The 12157-nt window shown below is 46.5% G+C and overlaps 1 protein-coding gene across 1 annotated transcript in view; it reads left to right on the forward strand.

Moving 5' to 3' along the window:
• The first annotated feature begins 1853 nt into the window (after positions 1-1853).
• The window catches only part of DLL4 (delta like canonical Notch ligand 4), an 18622-nt gene continuing 8318 nt past the window's right edge, over positions 1854-12157 (forward strand). Inside the window, exons 1-6 of the mRNA XM_083348172.1 lie at positions 1854-1994; positions 2102-2365; positions 2768-2825; positions 4399-4668; positions 6278-6338; positions 6481-6611. Coding sequence (XP_083204298.1) covers positions 1941-1994; positions 2102-2365; positions 2768-2825; positions 4399-4668; positions 6278-6338; positions 6481-6611 — 838 coding nt within the window. The 5' untranslated portion in view covers positions 1854-1940. The remainder of the gene's footprint in view (positions 1995-2101; positions 2366-2767; positions 2826-4398; positions 4669-6277; positions 6339-6480; positions 6612-12157) is intronic.

A 12157-nucleotide genomic window follows, 5' to 3' on the forward strand; every position in this document is an offset into this window, starting at 1 on the left:
AAACATCCTTCAGAGTCGCATAAGATCGGCAGGAATTGACGACATTTCAGGGGAGTGATTCCCCCTCCTACCAGCAGCCATCTGGCATGCCCAAATTTTATCCATCCCGAATGTCCACCATATCCAGCATTTTGCCCTTGGTTCTCCCAGGGGTTGCGGCACGATCATTCCTCCCCAAAATTGCCAGGCTCCCCTCTTAAGAGAGCAGCGACTGGGGGTCTCTCCCGGCTGAAGGCAGGCGTCCAACATGCCCGTTTGTGTTTGCTGGACTCGAAATAGAAAAGGGTATTTTCTCAAGGTTGTTTGCCAATCAGCTACACGGGCTAAAGAAAGAACGCGCCAACTGGTTATTTCACTTATTTTTTAACTCGGAAGGGCCCGGTGAACGGGCTGGCAGAAAGGTGACAAAGCCTCATTATCATACAGCTGAAGGTTTATCTTCTCTCTTCCCCACCCCCTCCCTATTTAACAACAAGCTGAAATAAAAGCCACATGAAAGGCCTTCTCTGTGCTTGGCTTTAATGAGGGACACGCGACTCAACAATAAGCACACATTGCAGGCAGACCAAGGGGCTTTACTGGCAGACAGCAGCAGCCTGCAGCCAGGAGACGGCCTGAGCCTCCCAGGTCGGTTTCGCACGAGCCAGAGGGAGGGCTCAGCCATCCGTGGCTTCTTCACTCGAGGAAGCCAAAGTCGTCGGATTTCACCTGCTCTTTTTCTTGCCAGTTGTCGAGGCCTGTGAGAAATGAGCTTCCCACGCCGGGGAAGGTGGCTTTGGAAGCGGCAGTGAAATTTTTTTCTCCCCCTCCCTTTCCCCGCCCGCTCCTCCCGCAAACTCTTCAGAAGGGCTGTCGAGCGCTTTGCAGGACAAGCCTCGCTTCGTTTGCCAATTTCCATCCGGAGAGAAGAACGCGCAGTTGCAGAGCACCTTTCTCGTCCAGCAGCGTCGAGCTGCTAAGATTAGGAAGCCCCGCCAGGTGTTCGGCCAAGGCGTGCAGGGCAGGTAGGGCGTCTTCCTCGCCGCATTACCGAGGGAGCGAAAGCCGTCCATGAACCGCCCTTTCAGTTTCTCAGGAACCAGCTTAGTTGCTCCGAGCAGGGCTGTGGGCTCAGGCGCTGCACCTACTGGTAGGGACGCACATATCTTGTGGAGCCGCACTACGTAGTTCCAAATTTGTCCACTTTCACGCGAAACGGAATGGGAACAGGCAAGACCTCATTAACCCATGCTTCCCTTCTCCCCCCCCCCCCTCCATCTCTGCCCTTGGTCGGTCTTCCCTCCCTCCCTGCGTGGCCAGCCTCAAGAGGAGCAAGGCCAGGAAGGCTGGGCTGGCGAACGATTAGCTGGGTTCCTCGGGGTGGGGGGGTGAGGGTGGCAGGGGGTGTGTGAGTCCACTAACCACCCCCGGGCCTTCTGGATCGGCGGGCTGGAGGCCACCCTTGACTCCAACTCCAGAAAGATGAAAAGTGGGAGGGATCTCCGGCGTCTGACTGGCAGTTTACATAATGAGCTTGCACAGCTATATAGGCAGCCGAAAGGAAGCGAGTTGCCTACTTGCTGAGAGCGCGCGGCGAGGCCGGGAAAGAGGAGCTACCAGCACGCCGCGGCCCCGAGGGACTCCAACCGCCTCTCGCCTCTTGGACGCCTCTGGGAGTGTATCGAAAGGCGGCCGTCGTGGGACCGCGCGGCTGGATCTTGTCCTCCGCGGCTGGCTTCGAGAGCTGGATTACACCCGACTACCCTTCCTCTCCGGAGTTTGGGGCGTGTTCGGAAAGGAGAGCCGCTGCACGGGGCGACGACTTTAGGGCCGAGGCCAGAGACGCATCCCTGCGCCCCCCCCCCGAGGAATATAAGGCGAGGCCGCCAGGTCCGGCTCAACCAAGCCCCGCAGAAGAAGGTGGACGCCGCAAACCCCCCGCCCAGCACCACCCGAGAAGGATGGCCGCCTTGCGTCTCCTGGGCTTGGCGCTGGCTCTGGCGCTCCCGCTGCAGGTAACGGCCCGGCTCGCGGCGAGGCCGGCGGGCGCGAAGGCTCGGCCGACGGGGTGGAAAGCTCTGACCGGGCTATTTTGTGTCTCTCTCTCTCCCTCTTTGTGCAGCGGGTCTGCGGCTCCGGCGTCTTCCAGCTGGAGCTGCGCGAGTTCGTCAACGGGCAGGGTTTCCTGGCCAGCGGAGAGCCGTGCGCGGCCGGCTGCAGGACCTTCTTTCGGGTTTGCTTGAAGCACTTTCAGGCGGTTATCTCCCCGGGCGCGTGTACCTTCGGGAGCCTCACCACCCCGGTGCTGGGAACCAACTCGTTCGCCATCCGAGAGACGGAGGGCTTCGGCAGTCCCATCAAGTTGCCGTTTAACTTTACCTGGCCGGTGAGAGAGCTCACCTCCGAGAGACCTGGACGGGGGAGGAGGAGGAGGAGGAGGAGGGAGCAGCCAAAGGGGAGGGCGCAGCTCGGCTGGCCGAGAGGCATAGGCGCGTCCGCAGTGCTTCTTGCCTTCGCTCCGCGTCCTGCCAAAAGCTGCGGTCGCATGCGGCCGTTGCAAAAAACATTTAGAAATGCTTGGGTTGTTTTTAAGTCGAGCGAAATGTAAAAATGGGAATGGCGTTCGCAGCACGCATCCCCGAGCTGTGGAGGGATAGCTAGAGAAAGACGATCTGCCGTTAGAGGAGTTGCAAGTCGTTAAGCGGTTGTTGGGTTCCCGAAGCCCTACAGCCCCTTTCCGATCCTCTCCATTCGCCGCTTTCTCTCACTGCTTCTTTTCGTCCAACAGGGAACTTTCTCCTTGATTATTGAAGCCTGGCATGCTCCTGAAGGTTATCATCCAACAGGTGAATACCCCGTCATGTCTGTAGGCGGGCGCTAGGGGGAGGCCGTGTGCTGCCTTACTTTACTGTCCGTTTAAAATAACTCCCACAAAATAGTTAAATCTTTTGGTATTATTCCAAGAAAGCTGTTACCAAAGTTAAATAAATAAATAAATCTGAGCGCAGGTAGAATTTTAGGATATCGCTTTGGTGCTTTCTTTAGTTTGCAAGCCAGAGCTGTGTTCCCTATGTCTTGGTCAGTTTTGCTTTGATTTTTGTCCTTGACTTAATCTCCACACAATTGTGTTTCCTCCCGTTTATTTTTGGCGTGGGAAAGAAAGGAGCTCTTTGGTGAGAAAACGACAAGGCTGCCAAGAAGTCCTGACTGCCTTTTCCTGTATTTTACACCTTTTTCAAATTCCGCCCTTTGGAAAAGGAATAATGGCTTTGGGATGTTTTTCTGACATAAAGGAAAAGGATATTTCAACAGCACCACAAGCTCTTATTTTGAAAGCGTCTCCAAGAGAAGTGGATACTAATGGCAATTTAAAATACTGGCTTTATATTTATATATATAAAAGAACACTCTATTCCTTTCTATAAAATAACTGCAACCAGGAATTTTATACATTTTTGTGTGAACAAGAAATGTTATTTGCTTGAATGATAAGGAGTTTCCCCACCCTTGGAATTTAATCACAATGATAGCATTTTCCCACAACTCCCAGGGATAAACTGGTCGATTCTTTTTATTTGGAAATCACAAGGACTGGATTACCAGGATTTGAGACTCTTTAAATTATATTAGATATGCCATTTGGAAAATGTTTTTAAAATGAACCTGAAGGCATCAACTGATGGAGCATGTTGTATAAAATCTGAGTGAAAGTAGGGGAGTGTTACAGATGACCCTGGAGAAGGCATGCGAAATGAAGTACAATTAGGAAATAGTTTTAATAAATTAAAACTGTGTGTTAGCAGAGACCTTTGTCAGGATGATGTAATATGACTAAGACTGTCCCACCATGTGTTGTTCATCAAGGGAAAGGACAAAAGGAATTGTAGCCAACATGGGTTTGCATTGGCATTGCTAATGGCAGCTCACTGTCTTCTGTTGCCTGAGGAAGGATGCAGGGCAAGCTAGATTTCAACACTGCTTCACACACCTCCTTCCCAGCTCTTGAAGCATGCACTCTCTTTTAATGGCAGAGCAGCTCTACTGCACCTAAGCAGTAAAACTGCTCAGGAGCCATTGGGTGCCTTATGGGGGAATTCTGGAGGGAAATGTTACTTGTTACTGGAAGAGTTGCTATAACTAACTTCGACAGGTAGAAGTTAACTGAGAGAAGCAGCTCTCAGCGTGGAGAATGTAGGGATAATTTCCTCCTGTATGGCTGCCTGTAATGCAGTTGGTAAAGATACTCCTGGTCGGATGTCCTTCTAGGAATCTGTGTGGGAGAAGTGCCGAGGAGTTTGGAACAATTGTACGAGTGAAAGTGGAAAACTGGTGGAAAGCGGCGTCTATTGGAAGGGTTACCTATGGTTACCTATAGATGAAAACTGTACAAAGGCTTTAACCCCGCGGTATCCTTCGCAGGCTCCGAGACCCCAGCTCGGAAATGGCTCATCAGCCAAATGGCGATCCAGCGCTCGCTGGCCGTGGGCGAGGACTGGTCCCAAGACGAGCAGAGCAACCAGCGCGCCAAGCTCAGCTACTCCTACCGAGTGATCTGCAACGAGCACTACTACGGAGACAACTGCTCTCGTATCTGCAGGAGTCGGGACGACCACTTCGGACACTACATTTGCCAGCCTGACGGCAGCTTCGTCTGCAAGGCGGGCTGGACTGGAAACTACTGTACGGAGGGTGAGTAACTTTCCGCTCCCCAGTTCGCGGATGAGTAGTAGGCGGGAAGAGCCAGGCGAGGAGAAAGAGCTCCCCCTGGTGTTTGCGCGCGTCTATAACGCCGGCGGCGCGTGCAGAGGGCGAAGGGAGAGGGAAAGCTCGGCCCGCTTTGCTGTTGGTCGCGAGGGAAGCGCGCGCGGGAGTGACTTTCCCTCTGCCTGTAACGGAGGCTCGAAGGATGTCTGTGGAGATTCTCGGTCATCCGGGGCATAGTTGCCTCAAAGGTTGCTTTTTCAAAAGGCAACTGGACTGGTGTTTTTTTTTTCCCTTGAGGAAGAAGAAAACGTTTCCCTCCCCATCCAAGAAGCTTCATCAGTTGTGGTGAGGGATGGAAGGGTAGATACTGACCAAATTCTTAGGTATTGGAAGGACAGTACCTATCCCTCCATCTATTGTTTAAATGCTGAGTTCATATAAGTCTATTGTCTAAGTCAGGGGTCTTCAAACTTGGCCCTTTTATGACTTGTGGACTTCAGCTCCCAGAATTCCTCAGCCAGCATTGCTGGCTGAGGAATTCTGGGAGCTGAAGTCCACAAGTCATAAAAGGGCCAAGTTTGAAGACCCCTGGTCTAAGTGCTACTGCTGTTGCTATCCCCCACCTTCACAACTGATGAAGTTTTTTTGGATGAGAAGCGAAACATTTTCTTTTTCCAACATTTTCTTTTTCCACCTCAAGGGAAAAAACAAGTCCTGCTGCCTTTTGAAGAAGCACCTTTGAGAGACTCAAAGGAGTTTCATTGGGGATACAAGAGGTGGAATTAAATGTATTCGGATTCAGTCATGTAGGATGTTCCGTTGCGTTGCAGTTAAGACGGTTGATATTTGCTACAGAAAGATATGTAAGGTGTTTCTAAATTTCCCAACCAAAAGCACAGCTTTATGATAGGAAAAGATGAGCAGTTGTACTTTTGGGCATTTTCTCTTTAATTGCTAAATGCATTTAGATTTAGAGCTAAAGTCTAAGTGAGCAGTCCTGTTCTCACCAGTCCTCTAAAGCCAGAGGCTGTTGCTGAAATATTACAGTTTACAACCAGGTTCTACTTAGCTGGGTTGAGGAAATCAAGTCTGTGTTTGTTGTGAAAACAATAAGGTCTCTGCGGGCTGAAGGAAATCTTTATTTACTAGCAATACAGGTGCTGTGTTTTTTTAAGATATATTTACAGAAAAATCAAATGCAGTGTAGGCTTTACAATCTGCATGTAAATATGCAGTTTTATGTAGAACAAATCTGTATGGGGGCTCTGTGGCGTCGGACATAATTTTGAGCACCGTATAGTAATATTCCAGGAACAAAGAAGCTTCTTGGATGAGAAGTGAACTATTTTCAAGGAAAAAAACAAGAAAACCCAGTTGCCTTTCGAGAAGCACCTATGGGACTTCCATTTTAGTGCATAATGGGGGGCTGGATACAAATCATAGCTACTGACTTCTCAGAATTGTTATAAAAATGAAAGGTGGGGAAGGACAAATTCTATTTTCACAGGGAAAAGAACAGAATACAGGTTAAATATATTTTGAAATGCATTAAAGTCATCCTTGAATGAAGTTTTGAATATGATTTTTTTTTCAGCCATCTGTTTAGCTGGGTGTTCAGAGAAAAGTGGATTTTGCAGAAATCCAGGAGAATGCATGTAAGTATTAAACGTGAGCGCTAAGATTCAAGTATAAGCCCCAGTCTTTTTTCCCCCTTCTACTTTCATTGTTCATAAAATTTTGTCTTTCTTGGGGCTAAATCTTATTGCAGGTGCCTTAAACTTCTCAATTTCTTTCCAGTTGTCGCAGTGGTTGGCGGGGCCGCTATTGTGATGAATGCATTCCTCATGTGGGCTGTCGTCATGGTACATGTACAAAACCAGGGAAGTGCTTATGTGATGAAGGCTGGGGTGGCCTCTTCTGTGATCAAGGTTAGTGGATAAAAGTTATGACAAGTGTTCCTTCTTTCTTCATTTTCTCTATTAACAGTATGCCTTCTAAAAATATTTTGGATGGGATCTAAGTAATGGATGGGATAGGATAGGATAGGATAGGATGGGAACCTAGAGTTTTCCTTGCCCTCCCAACTGTGCCCAGGAAGTGGGGGTCCTGTGAAGCAGATGTGGGGTTGCTGCTGTCTGAAGGGAGGCGAGGAAGGGAAAGTTCCATTATTTGAACAGTTGAGCAAAGCTGTATATAATCCCTTTTCTTTAAAATAGAGATGTTGAGCATTCAGCCTTGACTCTTCTCCCTTGACTCTCCTTCTTCTCAAAAAATTCTATTTGAGCTGTATTTACTTAACACCCTTAGCCAAGTTATTAAAAATTCAATAGCTGCATTCATATAACATGTTAATCTTGGTTAGTGTTAATTTTGATGAATATTTTTTGTAGTTTAAAGTGTGGTATGAATGTTGCCCAGAATTTATATTCAAATTAGGAGAACCCAGAGCAGTAGTTAATTCTGTAAGTAGATTAAGTGTGTTGTATGTCCAATTTTTGAACTTAACTGAGTTGTCAACATTTCTGCCAAAAACTTCCATCAAAAGCAACAGACTCAGGACCTATGTTATATAAGAAGAAATAACTTTATACAACAAATGCTGAGGTTATATTTTATTACATGAATTACTAAGGTTCTCTTTAAAAGGACACTTGGCATGATTCTGTGACCTGTTATGTCCTCAGCTGAAAAAAATGTTGCATTTTTTAAGATGATTAATATGTCCTTCCATTCACAATCAAAGTTTTTTTTTAATTCCATTTATATCCCGCCCTTCTCCAAAGACTCAGGGCGGCTTACAACTTAGCAGTAGCCTTCATTCTATGTATATGCCTGCTTATTAGGGCTTTCACACACACCCCAGCGGCATTATTACAAAGTCAGCTTAATTGCCCCCAACAATATTTTTCTACCATGGGTAATTTCTTAAAATTTATTTTCATGCCATGGACATAGTCATGGGCTAATTAGCAATTGGAATTTTCTACCAAAGTGTATTCCAAAGTTGAACTGTATTCTTCTAAGGCAGGGGTCGGCAACCTTAACACCCAAAGAGCCACTTGGACCCATTTCCCAGAGAAAAGAGAACACTGGGAGCCACAAAACCCTTTTGACATCTAAAATGAAGATAACACTACATATATCATTTTTTACCTTTATGTTATGTGTAAAAACACTATAGTGTGTTGCATTTATGAAATCAATGAACTGCTATAAAGAAAACAAAATTTTATTTCTGCGTGCAACAAAAGCTTTTGGACTCCAAAAAAAAGACGCTGGGTCGAAAGTTACTTTTAAATAAAATACTAAATATCTATTGGAGTCCTCCTTGTATTTATGAAATAAAAAGCCAGTGCAAACTATAAAATCAACAAATAGAAAAATAGAAAAGAAAAAAATTGCGGGGTGGGGGAAAGAAAAGGACAGGAGAAAGAGGGAAAAAACCTTTCTCCTTCATCCCAACAGATACAAACAGTTTTAGTAGCTTATCTACCATCTTTAAATACAGCATAATTATCCCCATACCTCAACTCTTAATTTAAAAAAATCAAAATATTTCATTAAACGTTCTAAGGACAACCACATATATTCATTCATTCTCTCTCTCTCTCTCTCTCTCTCTCTCTCTCTCTCTCTCTCTCTCTCTCTCTCCCTCTCTCTCTCTCCCTCCCCTTCTCCTGGGTTTCCCAGAAAATGTCCGGGATAACTGGGGGGGGGTACCTCTCTTGGCGTCCATCGCTCCCCTGAGGTCAGTTCATATCTGCCACAATCAAAATTCCCGCCGGGGGGAGGAAGCAGAACCCAAAGCTCTTTTCTCACTCTCTTTTCCTGGTTGAATCAGGGGCTGCGTCCCAGGACACGGCTGGGCTCTGTGGCCTGCTTGGTGGGACAGGTCAATCCTCCAGCTCTGACCAGTAAGCAGCACAGCCAGGCCCTCTTGGAAGACCCCCAAAGCCACTCAGCCAGACTCCCTTCAGAGCAAAGACCAGGAGCTGAGCAGAATCAGGAAGAGACACCCTGGGGTCTTACAGAAGACCCAGCCCAGACCCACTTCCCTGCCCTGCCTATCTGGGGACCCCACCACAGCCCCCCTGCAAAGCAGTCTGCAGGATACTCGGGGAGAAGCCCAGCACCAGGCCGTGGGGGGAAGCTAGGCTCCCGGGACCCCCTGCCCCAAGGAGAGGAACCCCCTAACATGTGCTGATCCTTCCAGGTGGCCCTTCTTCCCTCCGGCTCTGGGGCTCCTACAGCGCCTGGCTTCCTCCCCCCCCAGCCCTGAGCCAGGCTCCCTGGGAAGCCGCAGGACCCCAGCAAGTGTGGTGAGGATGGGCTGGGGAGGGATCCTTCTGCTCCAATTGGGTCCCCCCTTTTTTCAGAAACAACACCCGAAAGGAAAGGAAGAACGGAGTAAGCTTCCCCCACGGGGGATCCAGCGCTTGTTGCCTACCTGCCTTTCCCGGGCGGGGGTCATCCAGCGGATCCACTGGGCTGGCGAGAGGTCCCTTCAGAGAGCAGCTACTGCTGCCTCCCCTCCTGTCTCCCAGTGGGCTTCAGGGGAAGCGTGGGACTTCGGGGGCAACTCTGAAGGGAGCCCTTAACCCTAAATGAGGCAGACCTCTTTCCTGGGGCCATGGCTTGTGGGAGGGCTGGCCCACTCAGTGGAGGCTCTGGTGGGCCGCTCCCAGTGGGGATCTTGGGGCTACCCCATGCAGCCCAGGAAAGGGACTTCCTGGCAGGGCCAATCAGGAGCCCCGCGAGGGGGCAAGTTGGCATGAGAGAGAGAGAGAGAGAGAAGGGAAGCTCAAGTGCCTGTCTCTGTCTCTCTCTCTCTCTCTGCAAATGGCGGAGGATGACTGGGAGCCGCAGGAGAAGGCTGAAAGAGTCGCACGCGGCTCCAGAGCCACAGGTTGCCGACCCGTGTTCTAAGGCAATGTTTCCCAACCCTGAAAACTTTTAAGATGTGTGGACTTCAACTCCCAGAATTTCCTAGCCAACATGCTAGCAAGGATAATTCTGGAAGTTGAAGTCCACACATCATAAAGTTGCCAGACTTGGGAAACATTGCTCTAAGGCATATCCAAGCTGCCCCTTTGAAGTGTTCCTATTCCATGCTGATGCTAACTGGATTCCAAGCGATCTTAAATATTAACCATTTGGGAACTGGGTGAGAAAAAAGAAGCGCACTCCAGCATTTCAGTGGTGCTATCAACGTTGTGACAATGGATGTCGCTCTGACAACTGAGAATCAGCAGCCATTTTTGCTTTTACTTCTAAAGTGCCTTTTCTATTCTTTTAGAGTTCAGATATAGAAGGGGGGGTGGGATGAATGCTTGAGGATTTAGCTAGCCATAACAATGTAGAAGTGTAAGAACCCAAGGACATGGTCTGATAAGATTTTGGCAGGCTGAGAGGCTGGTGAGAAAAGCCCACATCTTGTGTTAATTGGGGAATGTGATTTATGACAGCATTTGTGGGATGGGAATTGCAGCTTGTCACTTTGTATCTGGGAGGAGGGAATCTCAGTTTTGGGTTCAACTATGTAAGTGCCAATATTTTATTTCCGAATAAAATGTTCTTTAAGGAAGAATTCTTGCCTTGAAGTTCTTTTATTGGTTTCATCTATCAGAACTATGACAGGTGCATTGTTTAACATAGTCTCGCAGAAAGTAGATAGCTCAGAAAAAATATATACATATATATGTATGCATGTTAAATTTTGAAACAATGATCCTCTGCATATCAGGCAAAGGTTATAACCAGTAGACTATTGAACCACCATTGCTAACAGGAGTCTTAGCCGAGGTTAGAGAGCTGCAGGGCAGTGACCATAAACTCATGTGAAAGGGATATTCCTGCCACAACATGCAATAATCAAAGCACAAGGGATTGCCTAGAAGGAAGTGAAGTGCAGTAGACAATGCTTGAGCTGGCAAAAAAATGGAGAACAATACTTTTTAACATGGAACAAGAAAACACACTGGCAGAAGTTGAGAATGATGTCATCCTCCAAAAATGATTGGAGGGCATTTCTATTCATGATGGCACAATTTAATGGTGCAGGTATGCCTCTAGTCTTCATTCAAGTTAATATACTTATTCTGACAAATTCTAAAGCAAGTTTGATGAGGTAGACTTTTTTCTCTCAGAAAAAACACTGCTGTAAGTCCCAGAAATTTCCTTCCTTTCTCACAGCTGGAATTTAATTCCACTGCTTTTTCTTCTAAGTATTTGGGCTGAGTTCTCTCTGCTAGACTTCCTTTAACTTCAGATCCCATCCTTCCAATTATTCTGATACTGACAAGGACAATCTCAGTTCCTTGGCTTTCCAAACTTTTTTTTTTTTGCAATAATCAATCTGTACGGGTCTTAAATGTTCTCTGTCACCTTCTTTAATTCAGTTTGCCCTCTGAATCAGATCGACCTGTACAATAATGCTGTTTATTATTCCTAGTATCTGACCATTATATCTGTAGTAAGCAATTAACATTCAAATACCACTAATTTTCTTGGACATCTTTCCGAAGACTGAAAAAAGTTCTGCTTGCATGACCACCATCCTAGAACAGATAATTTAAAGATTGTCTGAACTCTGAATTTGAGAGAAAATAAAGTGAATTGACCAAGCTATTATTTGTACTAAAGATTTGTTTGAGAGTAATTTATAGTATGATTTTCAGGGATGAGCAACATGTGATTAAATAGCACTTGTAATTTGCTTGTCCTAAAGACAAGGATTGTTCCTTGTCCAATCTTTCTGAACTACCTTGAAATATACCTGGAGAAAAATTATCAAAGAAAGTTTGTTCCTGATAGTATGTATGACCTGATAGGGTGATTTTTATGAGACAGATATTGTTGGGATTTGAGAGCCAGTATGGTGGCATAACTAAGGTGTTGGAGTAGAAGTAGACAGGTTCTAACTCTCCTTCAGGCATAGAAGCTAAGGTGGTCACCTTAGAACAGTAATTCCTTCTGGGTTCTAATAAACATCAGGCTTATGTGAGAAGTGACTGGGGGAAAAAACCCACCTCGTTGCATCATGCATTGACAGCTTTATGTGACTTAAGTGACTTACACTATGAAGAATAAGCAGATGTTGCAACCAATCAGACAACACTGAGAAGAAAATACTAATAGTATTTTTTTAAAATAAAATCTTTAAATTCCAATATTGCAAATCAGTTAAGACATACCAGAAGTAGTGTGTTTATAGTGTTTATATAGTTTTTCCAGTTTAGGTTAGTTTTCAGAATTAAATCATCCCTGCAGCTACCTAAACATTTATTCCCGATATGTTGGCTTTGACTGACCCCCTCTATTGTTAAGATTTGCTCCAGCAGATGGACTTCTGCTTGTCTGCTTTCATTACTAAAGGCACCGTACAGGTACCATCTCACCTTGGATATACTAATTGCTTCTTGTCTGTCTATTTCCTTGTCTCTTTATCTATTGGGATTAGATCTAGGGCAAAAAT

This window comes from Vipera ursinii, assembly GCF_947247035.1.
Source record: "Vipera ursinii genome assembly, chromosome: 1".
In the NCBI taxonomy this organism is placed as follows: Eukaryota; Metazoa; Chordata; class Lepidosauria; order Squamata; family Viperidae; genus Vipera; species Vipera ursinii.